This window comes from Fringilla coelebs (assembly GCF_963513975.1).
Source record: "Fringilla coelebs genome assembly, chromosome: Z".
NCBI classification, from domain to species: domain Eukaryota; kingdom Metazoa; phylum Chordata; class Aves; order Passeriformes; family Fringillidae; genus Fringilla; species Fringilla coelebs.
The window spans coordinates 10,090,229-10,112,638 of NC_140031.1; the positions used below are offsets into that span (position 1 = coordinate 10,090,229).

The window sequence follows — 22,410 nt, forward strand, 5'->3', positions numbered from 1 at the left end:
CTGTTTAACATCTGTGACACTACACACTCTGGCCTTGAATTGCAAAAAATGAAACTAAAGGGGGAACACGCCATTACACACACTGACCCTGAACTGCAAAAATGAAAGTATGGTGGGAACAGGGCATTACGTACCTTGGCTTGGAACTGCAAAAAAATGAAACTAAAGCGTGGAGGGGGATTGCACACCCTGGCCTCAAACTGCAGAAAATTAAATCAAAGCATAGATGCGGTCCTAGACCTTCCAGATGCCATGCATACATCCTGGGGAAAGAGTTCCAGTGGTTCCCTGGTGATGCTCAAGGGCTGTCAGTTTTGGCCGGGGTAGAGCTGTGACCCAGCCCTGTTGGGAGCATGCTGCTACCTGGTCCTTAGGCAGAGGCCCTGGACAAGCCTCTCCTTGGCTGCCTTCCCTCTGGACACAACGCTGTCTCATATTTTGTTTTTGTTTGTTTTTGCCCTCTGGGTGGGATGCAAGTGTGAAGCTTCCTGCACCCCCTGCCTTGCTGAGCTCCCGTGCCCCCAAATCCTACACTGGGCTCAGCAGCCTGAGCTCAGGGTCTGCCAGTGCCTCCTGTGGATCCAGTGACCCCAACCAGTCCCAGAGAAAATGCTGAATTTAGCAACCCCACAGCAGGCAAGACCCACCCGGTGGCTGTTGCAGCACCCTGGCTCTGCTCCACTTCCTGCGATTGTGCAGCTCCCATTACGAAAGCAGTGGTGGGGGCTGACACCGGCTCCTCGCGCTTCCTCTGGGGGAAGCTGCTCGCTTCCGCAGCGCTGGGGGCTTGCATGTGCGTGGTGGGTGCTGGCTGCTCACCACATACGCTTTCCTCCAAGAGCGCTTTTGCACCCTTGAAGCGGGGTGAGAGGAAAGCAGCAGCCCTGCAAACCCGCGCTGAGCCTCAACAAGCCCCTGTGCACGGCCACAGCTACGCGGACTTCCCCTGCATCGCTCTGAGAGGGATTGCCCCCGAGCCTCCCCGGGTTTCTCCCACAAGGCTCCCAGCCCCAGGTACAGCCCCGAGCAGCCCAGCAGCTCGCCAAAACAACCAGAGAGGACACAGTCACACACAATTAATATTTATTTAGACTCTATTAATAAGGAAGCTATTCATTATCATTCTGATCCAATTTGAAGCTATCCCTGCTCATTGCAGGGAGAACTGGACTAGATGACCTTTAGAGGCCCTTTCCAATCCAAACCATTCTATATGACTCTATGGACTGTCCTGCAGTAGGACAAGGAGAGCTCTACAGGTACCACTAAGCTGCACTCTGGCAAAGACACTGCTCACCAGCTCAAAGTATTTCTGTTCAACCCAGAACCATTGACTGCATCACCAGCCAGCACAGTAAGGCTTGGGCACACAAGGACATGGCTTTAAACTGTCCTGCGGCCAGGAAAGCCTCCAGAAGAGCCAGCAGCTCTACTGCTCTCTGAACATGCTGCCTCAGCAGTTTGGCTCAAGGCATGCCTGCTCCCTGAAGCCCAAAAGCCTGCAGGAGATGAAAGGCTCAGCCCTTACGGTAGGCAAACAGCACACATGGCTCAGGAAGGACTCCAAATTACCTCCTCTAGCCAGGCTAGGAGCTGTAGCCATGGCTCAAAAGCTAGCAGGAACAGGCGACATGCTGGGTCTGTCGCAGCAGCAGGCAGGACTACTCCTGTGAGAGCACTGATGGTGAAATTGCTGCCTCACACCTAGAAATCAGGCAGCACTGCAGGATTAAGGGGCACTGACACGGAACATATGTTTGGGGCTACAACACAGACTAAGAAGTGCCTGTTTATCTCCAGCTGGGCAGTAAAGAAGAAGGGCAGCAGCCTCCACTGCCAGCTGCGTTCAATCAGACCAAGTACTGGCACCTCAGTCTGACTGCCTCCACTCTGCCTACCACAGCTCATCCCCACAAGCCACAAGGTGCACTCTGGGCTGCAAACCACATCAGCAGCCATAGTGAAATTCTCAGAATTTCCTGTCCCATCTCAGATGGAGTCTGATAAAAAATGCCAGATCTAGTCCTCCCTGGTAAACCCTCTGAGTCACTGGCAATGAGGAGAGTATTCAGAAGAAACTGGTGAATAGATAATCTGTTAGTGCAGACCTGTCCCTGCTCCATGGGATGCCCAATATCATCCCAAGGAGCAGGATGCAGCACTGGTCACATCTCATTGGCATGGTGCTGCTGGATGAGAACTCTGTCAGGGTGCTCTACCCACTCCTGACCCTTGGATTTCCATGGCACCAGCACTGCTGCTGGCAAAGGGTCACTCTGGTGTGGGCCCGGCTTGGAGCCTGCTGCTGACGGAGGGTCAGAGGATGAATTGCTGTTGAAAGATCTGGGACTGGAGTTAAGTGGCCTCTGCCCCTCTTCCCATGACTGACTGAGGTTGCCCGACAGCAAGGAGTCTCCAGGCTCTGGGCTGAAGCCCTCCAGCTCAGTGTCGTGCTGCACATCAGGTGCTCCCTGGTGAGGAAACTCGCGGATCTGCCGTGACAGCACTGTAAGAGAGGTAGAGCCAACCCTGTCATTTCCAGCCTCCCACCCTCCTGTGCTGAGCATGGAGCCACCACAGAACCCAGGAGAGAGGACAAACTGTTTAACCAGGACTTCCTCTTCCCAGCGGAGGCAGGGAGAGGATGCTGCACAGCTGCCAGGCACAAGCACAGTTTGTGCTCCAAGAGGGACCGGAATTCTCCTGTCCTTGCACCACCTCTGGCACAGGGCCCTGCTTTCAGGCAGGCCTCTGCAACAGGGCTGAGGAAGAGTCCAGAGCTGCGGCCAGAGAGCAAGACAAACCTAGTGGTCACACCAGGCAAGTGGATGCTGAGTTGGAAGCGCCCCAGAGTTCAGGCTGTCTCTGGGGAAGGCACTGTGCTCTGAAGGGCAGCACTTCACCTGGAGCCACACCTCAGCCCCAATCTGGGCACTCACCCTTGAGCTCCCGCTGTGGCTCTACGCTCCCGGGCAAGCGGATGCTGGGGGACAGAACAAGGCAGAAGGACAGAACCAGGATCTGAAAACAGAAGATCAGCACAATATCAGCAAAGGAGATGGACAGGCATCACTAAATACAATAAATCCCTCTCTCCCAAACTTGTGAAGACAGCAGGGACTCCACAGACACTGGGGCTGAAGCCACTTACCATGGTGCAGGTTTTGCTTCTGGCAGTTTTGGGGGCAGACCGTCTCACCAAGGCCTGCAGTTTCTGCAACTGCCTAAGCAGCGACCTGCAGCAGAGCACAAAATGCAGGTTAGCACAGCAGGTGGACCTACACTGCACACTTCCCTCCACCCTCTGCAGCCAGGGACAGGCCACAGTCCTGAGAACAGGAACAGCCTTCCCCACCACTTCTCCTGCCAAACCAAACAAGACAAACTCACATGTTCTGCTTCTGCAGCTGCTGCACCTTCTTCTCCAGTTCATGATTTTCAGCTGTGCAGGCTGCCACCCTTCCCAGGAAGGATGAGAGGTGTGGGGAGAAAACAGGGAGATTTTGTTGGTCAACAGTGCAGACTTCACATCAGTCACCACCTCTGGGTGGCTGGAGCAGATAAAATTGGTCCTGGGGTCCACCTGGTATCATGTGCAGCAAAGCCCAGAGAGCACCACCTCATACCAGATACGGGGAGGAAAGAAGCCCTGCCAGTCCTGCAGAGAAGCAGCTGATTGACCCCTCTGCATGCTCACTCCTAGCAGCACACCAGTCCTGCAGATCTGTGATATCAGGCTGTATTATTAACCAGCCTGACCTGGAAAACACATTGCAGGTCCTTGCAGGTCAGCTACCTGGCCTGAACAGAGAAAGCTCTGGGCCATCTCCAAGCACAAGAGCACCAGATAGGCTTCACCCTGATGTTCTGAACCCTCTGCAGGAACCCCCTTCCCCTTGTTATCAGGCACCGAAGGTCCTATGCACCAAGTACCAAAACAAACAGATTTCTTCTTCCTCTCCCTGCCAGCCTGAAAGTCCCTGGGCACCAGGCCCTTCCCTTACCAGTCTTGAAGGTTGCAGGCACACAGCCAGCTCTGTGTTGCTGACAGCCCTATCACAGAGCAGGAAAGCACAACAGCACAGAGTGCACTGTCCACAAAATCAAGCAATTAGAAAGTCCTAAGGGCACCTTGGGAGTAGAATTTCTGCTGGACAGCTCAGGACTCTTCTGCTCAGGGACACATCTACCATTGCCTGCTTCTTCCCATGACTGAGGGAGAGACTTGTACTATTTGTATAATTTTTGAATCTATGGTATGATCATTATATTAATACACAGAACCTCTATTAAGATCTGATCCAATCTGCAGAGGGCCTGGGTGACTAGAAATTGTAAGTTGAGATGTATTAGAATGCAGGTGATTAAACATTTTAAGTTATATGATAGATCCTGTATTACGTTGGTTATAGACTGTACTACATTGATTCTGCTAGTAGAAAATCTGCATCACTCTAATCCCAAATCCTCTGCTGTACTAATTGTAACATGATAGGAAAATGAGATTCTGACTGAAATGACAATTTAGTGCCATCGTCATTCTGCCACGGATCCCTAAAAGAACATTAGGGTTCCCTCAATGTTGGATGACACTGCTGCATGACCATACCTGTTTTCCAGGCCATCCACATAGATCTTCCTCCGGCGACGACTATCCTGAGCTGCCTGCTTGTTCCGAATCTTACGACGCACTTTCCTCAGAACCCGCTCCTCAGCCTGCAAGATCATCTCATTAACAGCAATCCCAGGGTTCTGGCAATCCCACCCTCTCAGACCACCCTCACATATGAGTGCCCAGCCCTAGTGCTTGTGTCCTCTGTCCTTCTCACACTACTGAATAAACTGCAAGGCAATCCCCAGCCTGCTGATGCAACCTGCAACTTCCATGACTTGGAAAAGTAAGGCACACCTAAGGAAAATGAAAAGCACACAGACCACAAGCCACTAGGCAAGCAGGAAAAAAACAGCTGGAGGCACTTGTGGTGTAACTGCCTCCTGCAAACAGACCTAAGTAGGGAGACTGACAGCAGCCAGAAGCGGCTACGCCCATGGCAACGCCCTGGACTCGAAAGAAGGAAAAGGACACCAAGCCCAGATGAACACTGCCCTGAATGCAACACCTGGACAGCAATATTCTCATCAAGGCACTGTCTTGCAGTTTCAAACCCCTACACTACCTGATTTGAGTATTTTGTTTGGTTCTAGTGAAGACTCACTTTGGTCAGTGGCAGACAGGTTGGTAATGTAACACCTTCTTTCTCCAGAAGCTGCTTCTCCTCCTCTGTCAGGACCAGCTCTGGGAAGTCAGACTAGAAAACAGCAAAAATAAGCCTACTGAGAATGCATAATACAGGGAGTCCAGGCTGGGCTAGCGAGGGCATGCAGCAAACACAAAGAACTGAAATTAATTGTGTGAAAGAAATGTCAGGCTTTCCCTCAGAGATACCCCTCATAGGGGCCAAGTCAGAAGAGAAGGAGAGATGTGAGAAGCAAAGGCTGGGGTCCACAGGCATGGGAGCCAGTACCTGTACCACGGCTCCAGGCACAAGCTGGGGTTCATCTTCCACAGCAACAGCAACAGGGGAAGTGGTGGTCTGTTCCAGTGCCTCGTTTGTGCCTTCCAAACCCACCCATGCCCCTGGGGAAGGAAAGACAAGTCAAATTCTGGGCCTCAATGAGGCAGCACCTAACCAGCCAGCTTTGAGTGGCATGAAATAGCAATTTCACAACAGCAGAAAGCCTCTACTCTTGGCTCTCTCCATCTCTGCCTGACACCCACCAAAACAAAGCAGTACGGGACTGCTTTTCTCTCTTTTGCCTGCAGCCAGGGCAGAAAGAGTCCATATTCATCACTTACCTAGCTCAATGGTAACATCTCCTTCTGTCATGTCAGACCTCACACCTTCCAGTGCAGGCCAGTCCTGGTGAAGGGAGTAGTTATGATCAACCTGCACAATGTCTCGGCTGGCAAAATTGCTACCAAGGCAATGGGACGGATGCTGATCCTCAGAAATGCTGCTGTCATTGTTGGCAGGCAAATAACTGAGCCTGTCTGGTTCATCTTCTAAAGGGCTCAGCAGTGAGCTGATGAAGTCATCCATCTCCTTGTCCAGGAGCTGCAGAGGAACAGCTTTTACTCAGCAGGGAGACAAACCTCCTAAACTTCAGCTCAGCAGCAATGCCTCACAAAAAACCCACCTCAGGCATTGGCAGGCCCCAGTCTTCCAGCAGACCATTCTGCTCCCCTGGGATTTCAGGGCAGCGAGCATCATCCTTCAGAAGAAAGTCAAGCAGATCCACATCTGCCAACGCATCCAGTTCCTCTGGGCACGACATCTGAGCACGACACCCAAAGTGAGCACAGGCACAACAGGAGACACCAGCCTTGCTTTAAGTGTCCCTCAGACCCTACAGACAAAGTATCCCCATGCAATGTCAACAGCAGGGATGGCCAGTTCACATGTACCTCTCCAGCCACACTATTATAGCACCACCAGTGACAACAATACAGTATTTTCCCCACAAGATTATTGAGATCCAGCCACAGGAGCCACACTCCACCCAGAGCATAAAAGCTGCAGGAAGGAGAGGAAAAGTGAAACAATCCCAGACTTAATGGTGTAGAGAGCATGCAAGATTCTGCTGTTCCAGAGAAGCCTGAAGGTGCCATACCCCCTGGTGTGCAGCCAGCAGGGAGAACTTCCTGTCCCATGAAAATTAAGAACAGTCATTGCTAAGGTTTTAACTAAAGGGATTCTGTTAATGATTAAATTATGATCAAATTCTAAGTAATCGATGACTAAACAAAAATTAAATGGCAATCAAAGAGTGATTAAGTGATCATTGAACAGTAATTAATGAGTGATTTGACAAACCTAAATGATGACTTAGCAATTCAGACAACTGTCAAACACTATACTATTTACCATAGCTGTAATAAATAAGTGGATATTGTAATAAATAAATAGATGGATATATATAAACATCACTAGCACACAATATACCTTTAGGCTGAAAGTAAAATACTCCTTACCTCGCTGTAGAGACCAGACACTGGTAAAGAGTCTGTCAGCCCTGAGGAGTGACCTGGAGAGCTGTTCCTGCTGCCAGGGATGTCAGGGCCCGGCAGCAGGAGAGCAGCAGAGCTCAGCGGCTGCAGGCGCCACAGGTACGCGAAGGGCAGAGCGAGGGACTTGCAGCCAAACGCTGCCTGGCGCTTGTGCACCTGTGTGGCTGTGGCAGCTTCAGCTTTGTCTGGTCCCAGCTCGGGCTGCTGCTGTTATGTCCTGACAAGACATGGTCCAGGAGCCTCGGTCCCTGAGGAGATGCGGCCTCGCATGGCTCTCACCGGGATCAGCCCGGCCGGCTCGTGGGCGATGCCTGAGCCGAGGCACCGCTCAGGCTGTCAGAGCGCAGGCACCCATCGCACCTCTCCATCAGCACTGCTAAGCTTTCACATCTAGCTGTCAATTGCCACGGTCTAGAAAAAAAAAAAAAAACAAAAAACCCCAGAAAAAATAGAATACCACCAAAACCCTGAAACACCACCCAGAACCAGAGGGTCAGGGCAGTCCCCAGCCAGGGCAGCTGCGCCAGCTGATTCAGGGGAGAGCTGTCAGGAGAAATTTCAGCAACAAGAGGAAGAGGAGCTGGGCAAATCCGGGCAATGTCAGGGCCCATGGCTTCCACAGACTCGGAGTAGTTTCCCCCCAGGGAGTGTGCGACGGGTAGGCAGCAGAGCCAGGACAGGAACAGGAGGAGCAGGTGCGGCAGAAGGAAGGGTGACCGTAGGGCAGGGGTCGGGACACCCACGGGAGGAGAACCAAGCAGCCCGTCTCAGCCCCGGCTGTGGGCCGGACCCGGATCCCCTGTTCCCCAGACCTCCTGGACCCTCCTAACAGTGGAGCCCCAACCCCCGGTCGAGCCCAGCGCCCTCCCGCCCCTCACCTCAGCCTCGCCGCTCCCAACGCACCGCGGTGACGTCACCCAGCCTCCCGGCGGGCCCCGCGCGTACCGCCCCTGCCCCTCCCGCGCTGACGCCCCGGTCGCTCATTGGTTGGGGAGGGGGAGGGGGGTTGGTGCGTGTGGGCGGCGGGAGCGTGGGGCGGGCGGGGAAAGGAGGAGAGAGGAGGGGATGGGAGAGACGGGTAGAGGGGAGGGCGGTGGGTCCGGGGTTATGTGGGGCCCCGGGGGTGTCCTGGGGCGGGTGGGGGACTGGGGGTGCGGTGCGAGCAGCAGGTGGAGCACGGTCACGCTGCGCGGGCGCGGAACCGTGCCCAGCCCCGGGGCGTCGGACCGGGCCGCGCGGGCACAGAGTAGCGCTGTCCGTGGGAGCGGGATGCTCGCGGCGCGGTGTCCGGGTGGAACGCAGCTCCGGGACGCCATGCGCCGCCGCGCCGTGTCACCCGGCAGCGCGCCGTGTTCTGGCGCATGCGCAGCGGGGGGGGCGGGAAGCGGGCGGTGCCGCCCGCTCAGCTCCCCTCAGCGTCGCGGGGCCGCCGCGCTGCTCCTGCCCGCGCAAAGGTACGGGGACGGGGGACGGAGGACACACGGTGTCCCGCTAACCGGGGAGGGGGGGCTGCAGAGTGGGGTCCTGCGGACCGGCAGCGCCCTGGCCCTCGGGGGGCTGCCGGAAACGGATGTCCCGGGGACCCTGCCCTGCACCCCGCCCGGTAAATGGCGGGGAGGCAGGGAGGAAGCAGCTTTCCGGTTACCGGGGTTTCCCTGCTCCAACCGGGGCTTGCCCGCGGGGCTGTGGTGACCCGAGGGCTTCCGGGGTTCACTCTGGCATGCTCAGATCGCCCCTAGAGCCGGCGCTACCCGATCACCGACGCCCGCCGGAGGCTCCGGGGCAGCACGGGCTGGCGCGGCCACGTTATCCGCGGCCACGTTATCCCCGGCCCTGCCTTTGCCCTGCCTCACCAGGCTGGGGCCGGGAGGCCACCGTGGCGAGGCCCGGGCCAGCATCCTCACCTCGGGGGGTCCCTGGGGACCGAACTGGACGAGCCTGGCCGTGGCCGACGGTCCGTGGACCGTGGGGACTTGGGGGCAGGCCAGGCGCAGCTTTTCCCCCGGCACCCCGCTCACCCTGCCGGGACGTGGGGAAAAGCGAGTGGCAAGGGTGTCTGTGTCCTGCTGCGCGGTATTGGGTGGGGACTCGAGGGCACAGCGCTTCCCATGGCCGTACCGAAGCCAGGGAGGTCACTGCAACAGTTCCCACCAGGACACACAGCTGGCCATAGGCCCCGGGATGGGGCGCTGGGGTGATTGCCATGCAGGGTGGGACTGGCCCCCATCGGGGAAGGCGTGGGTCCCCACCATGTCCCGGCCGAAGCCGCTAACCAAGCAGGGGGAAATGCTGCCCCATCCTCTGCCTGTTCCCTGCCGGATCCTGCCCCAGCCCCTGCAAATTCCCCATCCCTTTGAATCTGCCGGCAGGATGTCTACATGCTTCTGCCGTGGCTTCATCGCTGGCTGTTAGACCCATATTTGGTAGCGATAATTGTTTACTCCCTTCTCTCTCTCTCTGAGCCTCGCTGCTGAGAAGGGGAGGGCACATATTTTTGGGATCTTTAGTTTTGCCAAAATCTGTGAGTTGCCCAGTGAAGGGTTCAGACCACCTGCCTCTCCGTGGGTCATAGGGCGAAAGAGCCCAAGTGCTAAGAGAATCCGTGATGGTGCATGGGAAGCACCAGTAAAGCACTCTTGATTCCTTGCTGAATGGCAGCGGCAGGAATCTGGTGCTTCCCAAAGTTACACAGCTCATTAGATTTAGAGAAGGGGGAGTGGGAAGGCTGGGGAAAGGGGAAGAGGGTCCTGTGGGGTGCCCTTCATTTAACTCAGCTTTGCTGGCTGTTGGGTGAAATGACCCCAAAATGCAACCATGCTCTCTTCTTTCTTTCACCTTTCTGCCTGTCCAGCAGCACAGTGCTGGGCAAGTTGCTTGTTGTAGGAAGCATGGGTGACTGGATCAGGGCACCCAGTGCTTTCCAGAGGTCATGACAGCATCCACTGCCCCTCAACCCCTGCTCTTGAGGTCCTTTGCTAGAGGGCCAGCTTGTTAAAGATGCAGGAGAGGCTGCAGCTGGTCCCCATGCCTGCCTTCGTCATGGGCAGTCTAGAGGTGCCATGATTTGTGCTCCATTCCTTTGGAGGTCAAGGGATGCCCAGCAGGAGCAGACAGGATGTGAGATGTGTGCGAAATGCTGGCAGTCAATAGCTGGAGCTACTTCAGCTCAGTGCATGTGGGCAGGCAGGCAGGCTGCAGCTGCGATCCTCCAGCCCAGCTGCCTGGCCCCTGCCCATTTCCCATGTAGAGCAGGGCTACCCTCCCTCCTGCCTCCCAGGAGTGAGAGGATGCTCCTGTGCTAGCCATGGGTAACAGCGAAGTGGTCACAGGGGTGCAGTGTCTGGCCTTGACAGCCACTCATGCGCCCCAGGACCAAGCTCGGCCTCAGCTGGAAGAAACTGTCCTCCCATCTGACGTGGACATGCAGCTGGGAAAGAGGAACTGGGCTGAACAGTCTCAGCAGCGTGTGACACTAAACCAGCTGGGGCTGCTGGCTCAGCCTTCCCATTGGTGCAGGGCTGAGCCTTGTCTACTTCAGTGCCTGCTGTGGCTGTGTATACTGGTCCTGCACTGGAGAACCCAGCCAGAGCCTACTCTGGCTTCTTACCAGCTTAATTTTTGAACCTGTTGATGCTGCTGGAGTGCAGATGCTGATGTGCTGGCCAAGCCACTGCTGCAGACATTGTGTTTTCGTGGACTGGTATCTTGTTTGCTGTGCCAGTGGCTGTACTGACTGGGCTGTGCCTGTGGAAAACCCCAGCACTGGTGCAGTTTACGACTGATAAAGCTTCCTGCAGCCAGCTCCCAGTCCAGGGGAGGGTCTGCAGTGGGGCCTTTCTCAGGTGAAATGTGGTATTCCCATTAAAAAAAAAGGAAAAATCCAAACCCCATTACAAAACCTCTTTTGGAGTATCCCTTAAGAGAGAATGTAATAAAAATAGCAGAACTGTTGCATCTGAAGATTTGCAGCTTGTTCTGGAAACTCATCACAAGTGTTCCAGCTGTCCGCAGTTGAATTTTGTTTGATTTTTTTTTGTCTTTTAAGACACAAACCCATCCATGTAACTGTTACTGCAGCAGTGAACTCCTCCGACAAAAATACAGTAATTCCATCATGGGACTAAAAACTCACTGTCAGTGGTCCCCAGCAATGACATGGTGGTCTTGGGCCACACAGGTCCCATCTGCCCGCAGCCCTGTCTGCACTGACCCTGACCTCTGACAGAGCCTGGAGTCCTCCATTGCTGTCTTGGTTTTGCTCACCTTGTGTGGGGTGAGATGGAGGAAGCCACAGCAGCTCCTGGGGGAAGTGGTGGGACCCCACCAAGGTTAACCCCTCCCCTTCGTCATCTTGGGATTGGCTCAGAAGCATGCCCGTGGTTCAAAAAGGGTTGCACACAACTTGCTATAAAATGCAGAAGTGTGTTAATCCGGCTGGTCTGGTGCCTTATCTGTTTTTGCATACTGACAACGTGATTGAGAATAGGTTTGACTGAGAATGGGTTTGCTTTCTCTGGAGGTGAGCCAGCAAAAATTTGATGTGTGTTCATCGAGACTTGGTTTGTTTGGGTTTTTTGTTTTCCTTCTTTCTAGGGGGACAGCTTGAGTTTCACTGTCCTTTTTTTTTCTAGTTTGCAGTGCCAGGCTCCCACGCTGTCCCATTTGTTACATCCAGTCCAGCTTTTCTCTCTCCACATGGTTTGCAGAGGGGAGAGATCTGTAGGAGCCAAGCCCTGCATTGATGCCCTCGCACCGGGCAGCAGATTTGCAAACCTTGTGTGATTAGTTGCTAGATTTTGCTGACCAATCTCACCCCAATTTGAGAAGGTGTCTTTTGTAGCAGAGAATGTTTCTGCTCTACACACTGCTGTCAGCCAAGTTCAGCTGCTAGAGTCTTGACTTTTCCCATAGAATATGGAAATTGAAGTGAACCATCTCCCTTTTCTCTGAGGTTTTCCTTGATGTCATCAGCATCTTCCCTGCTGAGCTCTGTTATTTTTTTGTGTTTGGGAGTGGGAAGGCTTTAGCAGTCATCTTCTTGCGGGGTCTTGAGAAGTATAGTGACCCCTGTGAAGGGTGTGCTAAGGGGGTGCCTCTGGTTCAGTGTCTGGTTTTGGGTGGCTTTGTGAGGGCAAGAAGAGGATGCAGAACTAGTGGCAGGTGTCCTGGCTCCTCTCAGTTCCTCTACTGTCCGACGTCCTCCACTCCTTCCTCCATGGTCTCCGACCTTGTCTTGTCAGTGGCATGTTCTCCTTTTCCTGCAGAGGGATGGAAAGCAGCTTTATGCTCAACTTGAGAATATTTTTAGATGTAGAGAAGTTGGCCTGGTGACCGCAGCAGCCTGCCCTGCATATAAAATACTTGGAAAACCCTTTCCATGACAGGGTGTTCCTTGTCCACAGCTTTGCTAGTGCTTCCGGATAGATGGCAATGGCACGGGCGGGTGCCTCTGCCACCTCCTTCCCTCTGCCGATGGGCTCTGTCGCTCTGGAGCTGAAGTGCATTTCATTCCTCAGCAGCGGAGACAGTGGGGGCCACGGGCCTCCGCAGAAACATTGCAGAACGGCTCAGGAATGCAGAGCTGGAGCCGCTCCATGTGCTGGCGGAGGCGGCACGCTCCTTGGTCCCTGCCTCCCACCCTGCACCACCAGCGTGGCTTTATGGCTCTGCAGGAGCATGGCCCCTGCCCTCTGACTTGCTCCTGGCCAAAACTGGACACAGATCCTGCCCCTAGGCTGCTCAGATCTGTGTTTGAGAGCAGCCTGCTGCTGGTGTACCCCCTTCCAGGGGGACTGGAGCTGGCAGTGCCGGGCAGGGATACACAGACTCACCAAGTTCTGCTGCACTGTGAGGAAGGCTGCCAGCACATTTTACCCAAGAACCTTCCAGGCCAGGCTGAGGATGCAAGATCAGCTTTCCCTGACAGCCATAATAGGAAGTCTGGTAGGAGCAAATGAATCTAAAAGAGAATAAGCAGATGTGCATCCCACCAGTGCTCTTGCATCCTCCCATCACTGGAGTTTAAGGACAAGGCAGCCTGGGTCAGCAGAGCAGGGGACTCGCTCTGTGTGAGCAGCACTCAAGGAGGGGAAAAGGCATGTCACTGCTGGAGAGCATCAGGTTGGGGCCAGACAGGGTCAGGGAATTCTGAGAAGGGCATGGAGCAGTGGGGCAGGAGCAAAGGACTTGGGAGGGACTCTGAGGTGTTTGGCAATCTGAAAAAGCACTGAAAGCTATTTGACAGTGGGTAGATCTGAAGGGAAGGGCTCTTAAAAGCTGCATCAGGCAAGTGGGGCACTTACGTACAACTTCCTTTTACTTCTGTTACTTCTTTCAGCTTTTACTCTGCAATACAGATATTGCAGTTCCAATTAGGTGTTATTAAAGCTCTGGTGTATTGGAGCTCTGTTGAGGGACGCTTGCTCTGAAGCTGCTCTATGCAATCCTTTAAGCCTGAACTCTGCAACTACCTGAAGGAGGTTGTAGGGAGATGGGGGCCAGTCTCTTCTGCTATGCCTGCAGTGAGAGGACAAGAGTAAATAGCCTTTAGTTGAAAAAGGGAAGGTTTAGATTAGATATCAGAAAAAAAATTACTGTTAAGGTGATGAGGCATTGGAATAGGTTGCCCAGGGAGATGATGGAGTCACCATCCCTGGAGGTGTTTAAGACGCATCTGGATCTGGTGCTGGGTGATATGATCTAGTGATTTAGGGGTTACTGTGGTAGTGCTGTGTGGGTGGTTGGGCTGGGTGATCTTCCAACCCTGACCATTCTGTGATTCTGTTCTATGAAGCTGATCCTTCAAGCTGGACCCTGCTTGAGTCGTTTTTCAGGTGGCATGGTGTGGCTCTTGTATGCCCATGTATACAAGAGAATTCCCTGTCACAGGTGGTCCCTTGCCCTCCTGTGCATTGTCCTGTGCCCTAGGTTGGTGTGATATCCGCTGCCATAGACCCTGATCTCATGAGCACACCTTGGGTGTGAGTGGTGCTTTTCCCAGGTAATTGCATTTAATGTGTGAATTCAATGCCTGGTGCCCTTATCTTGCCTCCCCATGCAGTTTCAGGCTTTTCTGTCCCTCTGTGCTCAGGCTGTCAGCTCAGCACCGTCTGCTGGTGACATGAGGGGTCCTGATAGCTGGGGCAGGGCCCTGCCAGCTCTGGGTCAAAGCTTGGTTTTCCTCTTGTGGCTTCTGTGTCATGGCAGGTTTAATTATAACCCCTTCCATCATGCTCTCACAGCTTATCTAGCATGCTGCCTCTGCTCACTTCCTCTCCCTGGCAATATCTTTGTGGGGTACCAGCTTCTGTCATTCCCACAAGGCCAGTAAAATTGGCTTTAGAATCTTAGGACAAGGAGGTAGGGGTCCCACTGCCGGTCTCAGGTCCCAGGGTCTGGAAGGTGGGACCTCTTGACAGCCTCCCTGGCACAGGCTGCAGCCCTTGCTTGCCACTGGAAGCTGAATCCTGGCTTTCAGGTGCTGCCGAATGAGGAAGGAGCAAGCACAGTGTATGCTGGTGGGGTCAGCAGTCAGAGCTCACCCGTCTGTCTCCTCTGGCAGGTGACGCAGGAGTGGGGACAGCCCAGCCGCCGCCATGGTTGCCCTCTCGCTGAAGATCAGCATTGGCAATGTGGTGAAGACGATGCAGTTTGAGCCCTCCACCATGGTGTACGACGCCTGCCGGATGATCCGTGAGCGGGTGCCTGAGGCACAGATAGGACAGTGTAAGTCTGTGGTGGGACTGGCTGCCATGCCAGGGCTGCCTTGGCTTAGCTCCTGGCATTTCACTTGTCTCCCTTTTCTTTTCTGTCTGTGCCTCTCTGGAACTTTGCCAGAGAAGTGATGGGGTGGGGGGAGCAGGCTCCAAATCCTCTTGCCTAGTTGATGTGAGGGTCTGAGTTTCTCAGACTCCCTCCTCAACACTCCAGAAGAACGTTTGTGTGTTTAGAAGTTAGGAAACCACATTTGGAAGTGAAATAACTCTTTAAGCAATTTGAGTCCGCTGCCCTTTCTGTCTCTGCTCATCTGTCCTACTTACATTCATTGCCACTAGCTAGGGCTGTGTGGGTTTAAACAGTTGCAGGGGTCATAGCAAACATTAATAAACCATTTGAGTTAATTTTTCTTTTCTTGGGCTATATATAATCTCCACTGCGTCTGTCTTCCACTGGCAGCTCTCTGCCAGATCTCCGCTGGTGCTCCATTACCTTTCTAGACTGCCTCAGCTCCAGTATTTTCTTGCTGCTGCTAGGCTCACAATTTAGCCTGTGGCTCATGAGCTCATGATGTGACTCACACCCACGCGGATGTGGCCTGTCCCCATCATGGATGGTGGGTCGGAGCTCTGGGACGCTGTCTCAGGGGCTCTCCTGAGTCCCTGCAACCCCCAAAAGCGGCTGTGCCGTGGAGGAGAGACAGCAAAGTGGATGTCAAGAGTCGTGGGAAGAGGAGGGGGAGTGCAGCGACATCTGGGAGCAGCACATTCCTTGAGGTTGAAAGGAAATGCCTTCTCACACCATGCCCCGCTGGTCAGCAGTCCAGCAAACCATGGCTTTCAGCTTCAGCAAGGGACTGGATGTCTTTGGATATGCAGGGCTATAGTGGTGTTGGAAGGAGCATTGCATTTCCTGCTCCTGGGTGTGAGCCAGCCTGTTTATAAAAAAAGCAGCAAGGGGAAGGCCTTAAAGGGAACTTCTTATTCCTGCGTTCCTTTTCAGTTGCTCACAGCCTTTCTTTTCCTACATGTTCCTTGCAGCTTTTACTTCTCTTTGCTCTCCTTACACATGGACACTCGGGCTCCTTTTTTGAGCTGCCCTGGTTTTTTGTCACCTTTGGGCTGGGGGAGCTTTGGTGTAAGTTTCCAGCTCTGCTCTTGCTCTGTCTCAGGAAGTGCCTCTCCCCGCCCAACCCATGGATCTGGGGCAAGCTGCTCAGCTTTCAGTGCTTTGGATTTATCCTCTTGGAATTTGCTTTGAAAACAGTTTGGGTTTTTTTTATTCTTTTTTTACTTCAAAAATAAAATGGCAAGCTTTCTTTTTTTTTTTTTTTTTTTTTGCTCCCTGTTTAGTAGGATCCTAACAGCAGTGTTAGCTAGGCAGGCGCAGGGCGGCTCAGGAATTTGTCCCTCCCCAAAGAGAGCTGCCAACAAGATGACGAGTTATAAACATAGCCAACCAAGACAGCCTGCGGCGCAGGATTGTTGCAGAGGTGGAGAAGGACCTTTCCAGGGCAAAGCCAGGCGTGGTCCTGGCCTCTTGCTACATAAAAATGGGCCTATCCCTGTGGGTCTGAGCTGGTGAGCCACTGGCCAGGCTCCAGCAGCAGCCTTCTCACCAAGTACTCCACCCTGAGGGAGCAGGATTTGGTGATTGATATTTACTCACCACCTCTGAGACCTTGTAAGCCTTGAGCCCTTTCTCATTCAGCCGCCTTTTCTGCAAAAAAAAGGGAGTCCCAGCTGCTCTAGGTTCCATTCAAGTTGTCTCTCTGTATCTTTTCAAACTGTACTGTGTCCTGGAGAAGATGCAGACCCTACCACCAGAGAGACCCCACCACCCTACTCAAAAGTGTGGATTGCCTAGATTTTACAGATCAGTTCTCAGCACCCTTCCTGGTGATCTCCCAGCATTTTACTATCTTACTTTCACTACTACTACACATTGCACTGAAGATTTCAGAGAGCTGTCTGCTGCAACTGCAAGCTCTTCCTTCTGTTGTGTCTGTCAGTTCTAAGTTCAATGTTGCGTAGGCATGCTGCAGATGATTTTTTCCATAGATAACTGTAGTAAAACCTCAGAGCTTGCGTGCCAGCTTTGTTTGTTTGTCATTAGGTTTGGGCTCCAGCCTTCACAGGGCTGCTGTGCTTCACACACTAGGTTGCACCAGTGCATATCCCTGGGCACAGAGTGGCATTGTAGTGGCCCTATGCTGCTCAGGACTACCCTGTTAGAGACTGTACCTGTTTTTCAGCCAATGATTTTGGGCTCTTCCTCTCGGATGAAGACCCAAAGAAAGGGATCTGGCTGGAGGCTGGGAAGGCTCTGGACTACTACATGCTTCGCAATGGGGTAAGTATCCATCCCACATCCTTCCAGCTGCATCCTTCACTCTGTGGTTGGATGTCTTGCTCACAGCGTGGAGGTGGTGTGGGTGCCTGCTGTGCTGCCTTGCACTGTGCCCTGAAGCATGCCCTGTCACTCCCACTATTGCACTGGGCAGGGAGGTGCTGTTGGCCTGACAGTGGGGTGTGGGTGTCCTGCACTGGTGCTGCTGCTGGTAGCTGTGCTCCGCTGTGCCTGCAGGATACCATGGAGTACAAGAAGAAGCAGCGGCCCCTGAAGATCCGCATGCTGGATGGGACAGTGAAAACGGTGATGGTGGATGACTCCAAAACTGTCACGGACATGCTCATGACAATATGTGCCCGGATTGGTGAGAGGACAGCGTTGGGGGGAAGAAGGGAGGTGGGGAAAGAATTGCAGAATCTGACAAGCTTCAGGGGGAGCAGCAGCAGCTCTGTGGCAGATGGCCTGGCAGCAGGGTACCTGAGGGGTGCGTGACACTAGGGACGGGACACTGCTCTGCACCCCTGTGTTGCTTCATGCTGTGTTTGGGAGAACAGTCCTGAGTTTGGTTCTGTTTTCCTGCAGGCATCACCAACTATGATGAGTATTCACTTGTACGAGAGATCATGGAAGAGAAGAAGGAAGAGGTTACTGGCACTCTCAAGAAGGACAAGACCTTGCTGCGAGATGAGAAGAAGATGGAAAAGCTCAAACAGAAGTTGCACACAGATGATGAATGTAGGTGCCTGGGTGTGCTGGGAGTGAGGTCAGCCTGTGCCGACGGCCTTGGGGGAGGGGAGCAGGGACCCCTGTGAGGAGAAGAGGATGTGGAGAGAAGCTGTGAATGAAGGAACATGTGTCCACACTTCCTAGAATATCTCCTGCCTGGGGGCCCAGGGCAGACGGGTGAGAGCTGGGATGCATCAGGCATCCGTTTCTCACTCAGCATGGGCAGGACCAGGACCAGCCGTGCCTTGGTGCCTGTCCCTGCTCACACCTGGCATTGTTTGCAGTGAACTGGCTGGATCACGGCCGGACCCTGCGTGAACAAGGCATCGATGACAATGAAACACTGCTGCTGCGGCGCAAGTTCTTCTACTCTGATCAGAACGTGGACTCAAGAGATCCTGTGCAGCTCAACCTGCTCTATGTGCAGGTACAGCTTCCCAGAGCACCTGGTTTCACTTCCTCCTGACAGCCCCTGACAAGTCTGGTGGCTGAAGGTTTTGTCAGGAGCCATGAGGAGAGGTACTTTGGGATACCCAGTTATGTCCTGGGTAAGAGCCAATACTGGCAATCTCAGCCCTGGCCTCTGTGTACTCCAGGGAATCCCAGTCAGCTCTGTCTGGTAGGAACCATCCTGAAATCCTGCTGCTGTCCTCTCCCAGGTTTGATGCCTGTAGGGAACAGCCTGGTCCTACATATGCTTGTTTTTCAGAGCCACTTCTTTTAAGTCTGTAAAACATGTCGTGCTTGATATGGAGGAGAGCAGAGACAGGGCTGCGTGGCTGCCCAGCCCACATTGGTGTCTTCTATTCCCAAACAGGCTCGTGACGACATTCTGAACGGTTCCCACCCTGTCTCCTTTGACAAAGCCTGTGAGTTTGCTGGCCACCAGTGCCAGATCCAGTTTGGGCCATACAACGAGCAGAAGCACAAGCCAGGCTTTCTGGAGTGAGTGTCCTGAGGAGCCCATGGGCTTGTCTTGAGGCAGCTGGGGCAGCTTGGCAGCACCCAGTGCCACACTGCCTTGTGGGGCTCTGGGGGTTAGGGTGCCCCTCGTCCAACCCCTCTCCTCTCCACAGCACAGTGCCCAAGCATAGGGATTCCTACCAGCCACCCATCCTCTGGCAGCCCTATAGGGACATGCAGTCATCTGCTATGGGGGTGGTCCCAGCCCACTCCCTGGCCTGCCTTGATGCCACACAAAGGGCTGCATTATCAGCACCTTTACCCCAGTCTTAGCTAGGGGAACTCCAAGGACAGCTTTCATAGCTGCAGCAATCTCTCCTACATTCTTACTGCTTCCAAAAACTTCAGCTTATGCCCTGTCAGGGGCTTGTTTGCAGCTTTCAGTCATACTTGTTCATAGTCAAGGACAGACACTGGCTTTGGGCTCTGCTGCTAACAACTCACTTGGCTGTCTGTTGGCAGGCTCAAGGATTTCCTGCCCAAGGAGTACATCAAGCAGAAAGGAGAACGCAAGATCTTCATGGTATGTGCAGTGGGGAGGTTGAGATCTGGACTTTTTGTTCCTCCTCACTAAAGGTTGAGGCCCTCCTCTCTGAGGAGGCAGCACACACCAGTCTGGTGGGTGAGAAACAGGAGCAGGAGCTGTAGGTGGGCAGACAAGGCAGCTCCTAAGGTCTCAAAGATCAGAGCTGGTGCAGGAGATGCTGGTGGGGTGGGCAGAGCTTGGAAGGGCTGTACAATGGTGTCAAGGCAGGACTGTGGATCTGGTGCAATGTTCTGTGTTTGCTGTTGTAGGCCCACAAGAACTGTGGGGACATGAGTGAGATCGAAGCCAAGGTTCGCTATGTGAAACTTGCCCGTTCCCTCAAGACCTACGGGGTCTCCTTCTTCTTGGTCAAGGTACAGCAGCAGCCCCCCTGGTCCCACTTCAGACTCACCAAAGTTCTGCTTCTTCAGCATCCATCTGTTGTGCCTACAGCTGCTTTCCCCCAGGCTGTGTTGCTCCAGGTTTTTTTGCATCTCCCCTGTTGTATTTCCATGTGTACTGCCTTCCTACTCCTTGGTTCATGCTTTTTCTCATTGTCAAGCTACGTGTGATTGTCACCAGTAGAAAGTGTGGCCTTGCGGGTGTTTTGGTAGCTATGGTAGTTATTTCTGCCCCTGTGGATCCATCCTGGGGATAGCCACCAACCTTCTGTTATGGCCCACAGGAAAAGATGAAGGGGAAGAACAAGCTGGTGCCACGGCTGCTGGGGATCACCAAGGAGTGCGTAATGCGCGTGGACGAGAAGACGAAGGAAGTGATTCAGGAGTGGAGCCTGACCAACATCAAGCGTTGGGCAGCCTCACCCAAGAGCTTCACCCTGGTAGGGACCAGCACTGGTCTCCCATGCCTCCTTCCTGCTGGTACCCCTGCAGGGGGGCTCTTCTCACTCCAGCCCGTCTCTCTGCTCCATGGTGGCACAGCCTTGCCCTCCTCTGGTGCCTTTCTCAGCGCTTGCCTTTGAAGGCTGGTGCTCAGGTGCTTAGTGCATACCAGAGGGGCTCAGGATGGCTGCCAGTGCCCTGCTCCGGTGCTACCCTGTGCCCTCCTGTTGCAGGATTTTGGGGATTACCAGGATGGTTACTACTCAGTGCAGACGACGGAAGGGGAACAGATTGCCCAGCTGATTGCTGGCTACATCGATATCATCCTCAAAAAGGTGAGTGAGGCTGTGCCTGAGAAGGGCACTGACAGCCCCTCTCCTGAGAGGCGTACAGAATGTGCCTTCCAGCTGTCTACAAGCAGCCGTTAGCAGACAGTACTGCTGAGAAAGCTGGAGGCAGGGCAGGGGGACCCTGTGACCCTGGTATGGTGTCTGGGCTGTCAGAGAAGGGGAGGGCTTGGGGGTATCATTTTCTCTTTCCCTTTGCAGAAAAAGAGCAAAGATCACTTTGGACTGGAGGGTGATGAGGAGTCCACCATGCTGGAAGACTCTGTGTCTCCAAAGAAGTAAGTCTTCCAGGAGCAAGGCAGCTGCCAAACATAAGTTGAATGGCGAGTGTGCTCCTGCGAAGCTTGCAGCACAGCAAGGAGGAGGAGTTGCCATGCCCACAGAGCCTGGTACCAGCGTTGTGGGTGTTCCTTTACCTGGTATTTCTCTCCATTTCAGGTCTACAGTCGTGCAGCAGCAGTTTAACCGTGTAGGCAAGGCAGAGCTGGGCTCAGTGGCCCTGCCGGCCATCATGCGGACTGGGGCTGGAGGGCCAGAAAACTTCCAAGTGGGCACGATGCCACAGCCTCAGCTGCAAATCACCAGTGGCCAGATGCACCGAGGGCACATGCCTCCCCTGGTAAGCTCTTGCGCTCACCATAGGGCACAAACTCTGAGACACGACTGTCAGGCTTGTGTTGACCAATCTGTTTGGGTCCATGACCAAGCATTGTCTTGCTGTGAATAGCAGGGGTTTTGTGCCACTGGTTTTGTGTGCTTGCTGGCCTGGCTGAGCTGGTGTCCTCCTGCACCTTCTCTGCAAACTTGAGCTGCAACCCAGCGTTTTAGTCTGGCTAAGGACTGCAGCCTCTCATTGCAGGTCATGACTGGACAGCCCCATTAGGTCTGTGGTTTGCAGCAGAACCCAGTGCCATGTTTTGACGCCCACAACTCCTGTACAGCTGGAGGAGCACTTGGAAAAGGCCATGAGGAGGCCGATTTCTTTTGCCCCATGCAGTCTTTGTGGACACTTGCTGTGATCTCACAGCATCTTCTCCCCACTCCTCGAGAGCCACTTAGCTGTGAGACTTAGTTGTAACCATGGTGGGATAAGGCATTTTCCAGTGGGAGTTGCAGAGGGGAAACTCCCTTTTTGCTATGTGCACCCCACTTTGTGGAGACCTACCTAGAGCGGTATCATCAGCAGCACATTGCAGGGGAGCATTTGAGCCAAATACGTAATCCTAGATTCCAAACCTTTGGCATATCTCACTGATTCCGTCTCTATGTTGCAGACCTCAGCCCAGCAAGCCCTGACCGGCACTATCAACTCCAGCATGCAGGCTGTGCATGCAGCCCAGGCCACACTGGACGACTTTGAGACCTTGCCACCTCTCGGGCAGGATGCTGTGAGTGCTGGGTGAAGGTGGGGAGCTGGGGGTGGACCTTGCTGGAAGCTGGGCTGGGTGAGGCTGGCCACATTCCCAGAAGAAGTGTTAGCAGCTCCTGGGAAGACCTGTTGCCTGAAAAGAGATGGGGTTGTATCCCACCTTGTGGGCAGACATGGAGGGGACACTTGGTCATGTTGTTTGTTCAGGTTGGACTAGCGAATTTGGGTGGTTACAGGTCTTCCCACTCTTTTTATATTTTCTTCCTTGCATTTCTCTGTGTGAGCATGTGTGCAGCTACCCACCACTTGTACCACCTTCTCCTAATCCTGTTCTCCCCACTCAGGCATCAAAAGCATGGCGCAAAAACAAGATGGATGAATCGAAGCATGAGATCCACTCCCAAGTGGATGCCATAACTGCTGGCACAGCCTCAGTCGTCAACCTCACTGCAGGTATATGGAGAGCTGGAGTAGAGGGATGCACCAGTTCAGTAAAATGC

General features: G+C 53.8%; 2 protein-coding genes across 2 annotated transcripts in view; one reads left to right on the forward strand and one right to left on the reverse strand.

Annotated features, from left to right (window-relative positions):
- Positions 1-1,098: 1,098 nt before the first annotated feature.
- On the reverse strand, positions 1,099-8,000 carry CREB3 (cAMP responsive element binding protein 3). Its single transcript, XM_084225607.1, has 11 exons — positions 7,948-8,000; positions 7,034-7,480; positions 6,199-6,336; positions 5,858-6,116; positions 5,526-5,638; positions 5,217-5,309; positions 4,610-4,716; positions 3,391-3,459; positions 3,152-3,236; positions 2,940-3,021; positions 1,099-2,506 (listed from the first exon to the last, which is right to left on the reverse strand). Exons 3-11 carry the CDS (start codon positions 6,334-6,336, stop codon positions 2,166-2,168), a joined length of 1,287 nt encoding a protein of 428 aa, XP_084081733.1. The 5' UTR covers positions 7,034-7,480; positions 7,948-8,000; the 3' UTR covers positions 1,099-2,165.
- Positions 8,001-8,415: 415 nt separating this feature from the next.
- TLN1 (talin 1) overlaps positions 8,416-22,410 on the forward strand; it is a 35,049-nt gene continuing 21,054 nt past the window's right edge. Inside the window, exons 1-15 of the mRNA XM_084225490.1 lie at positions 8,416-8,523; positions 14,631-14,794; positions 17,040-17,137; positions 17,372-17,501; positions 17,720-17,872; positions 18,148-18,290; positions 18,681-18,808; positions 19,289-19,349; positions 19,622-19,726; positions 20,038-20,193; positions 20,428-20,529; positions 20,743-20,819; positions 20,980-21,160; positions 21,816-21,929; positions 22,255-22,363. Of these exons, the coding sequence (XP_084081616.1) occupies positions 14,665-14,794; positions 17,040-17,137; positions 17,372-17,501; positions 17,720-17,872; positions 18,148-18,290; positions 18,681-18,808; positions 19,289-19,349; positions 19,622-19,726; positions 20,038-20,193; positions 20,428-20,529; positions 20,743-20,819; positions 20,980-21,160; positions 21,816-21,929; positions 22,255-22,363 (1,687 nt within the window). The 5' untranslated portion in view covers positions 8,416-8,523; positions 14,631-14,664. The remainder of the gene's footprint in view (positions 8,524-14,630; positions 14,795-17,039; positions 17,138-17,371; positions 17,502-17,719; positions 17,873-18,147; positions 18,291-18,680; positions 18,809-19,288; positions 19,350-19,621; positions 19,727-20,037; positions 20,194-20,427; positions 20,530-20,742; positions 20,820-20,979; positions 21,161-21,815; positions 21,930-22,254; positions 22,364-22,410) is intronic.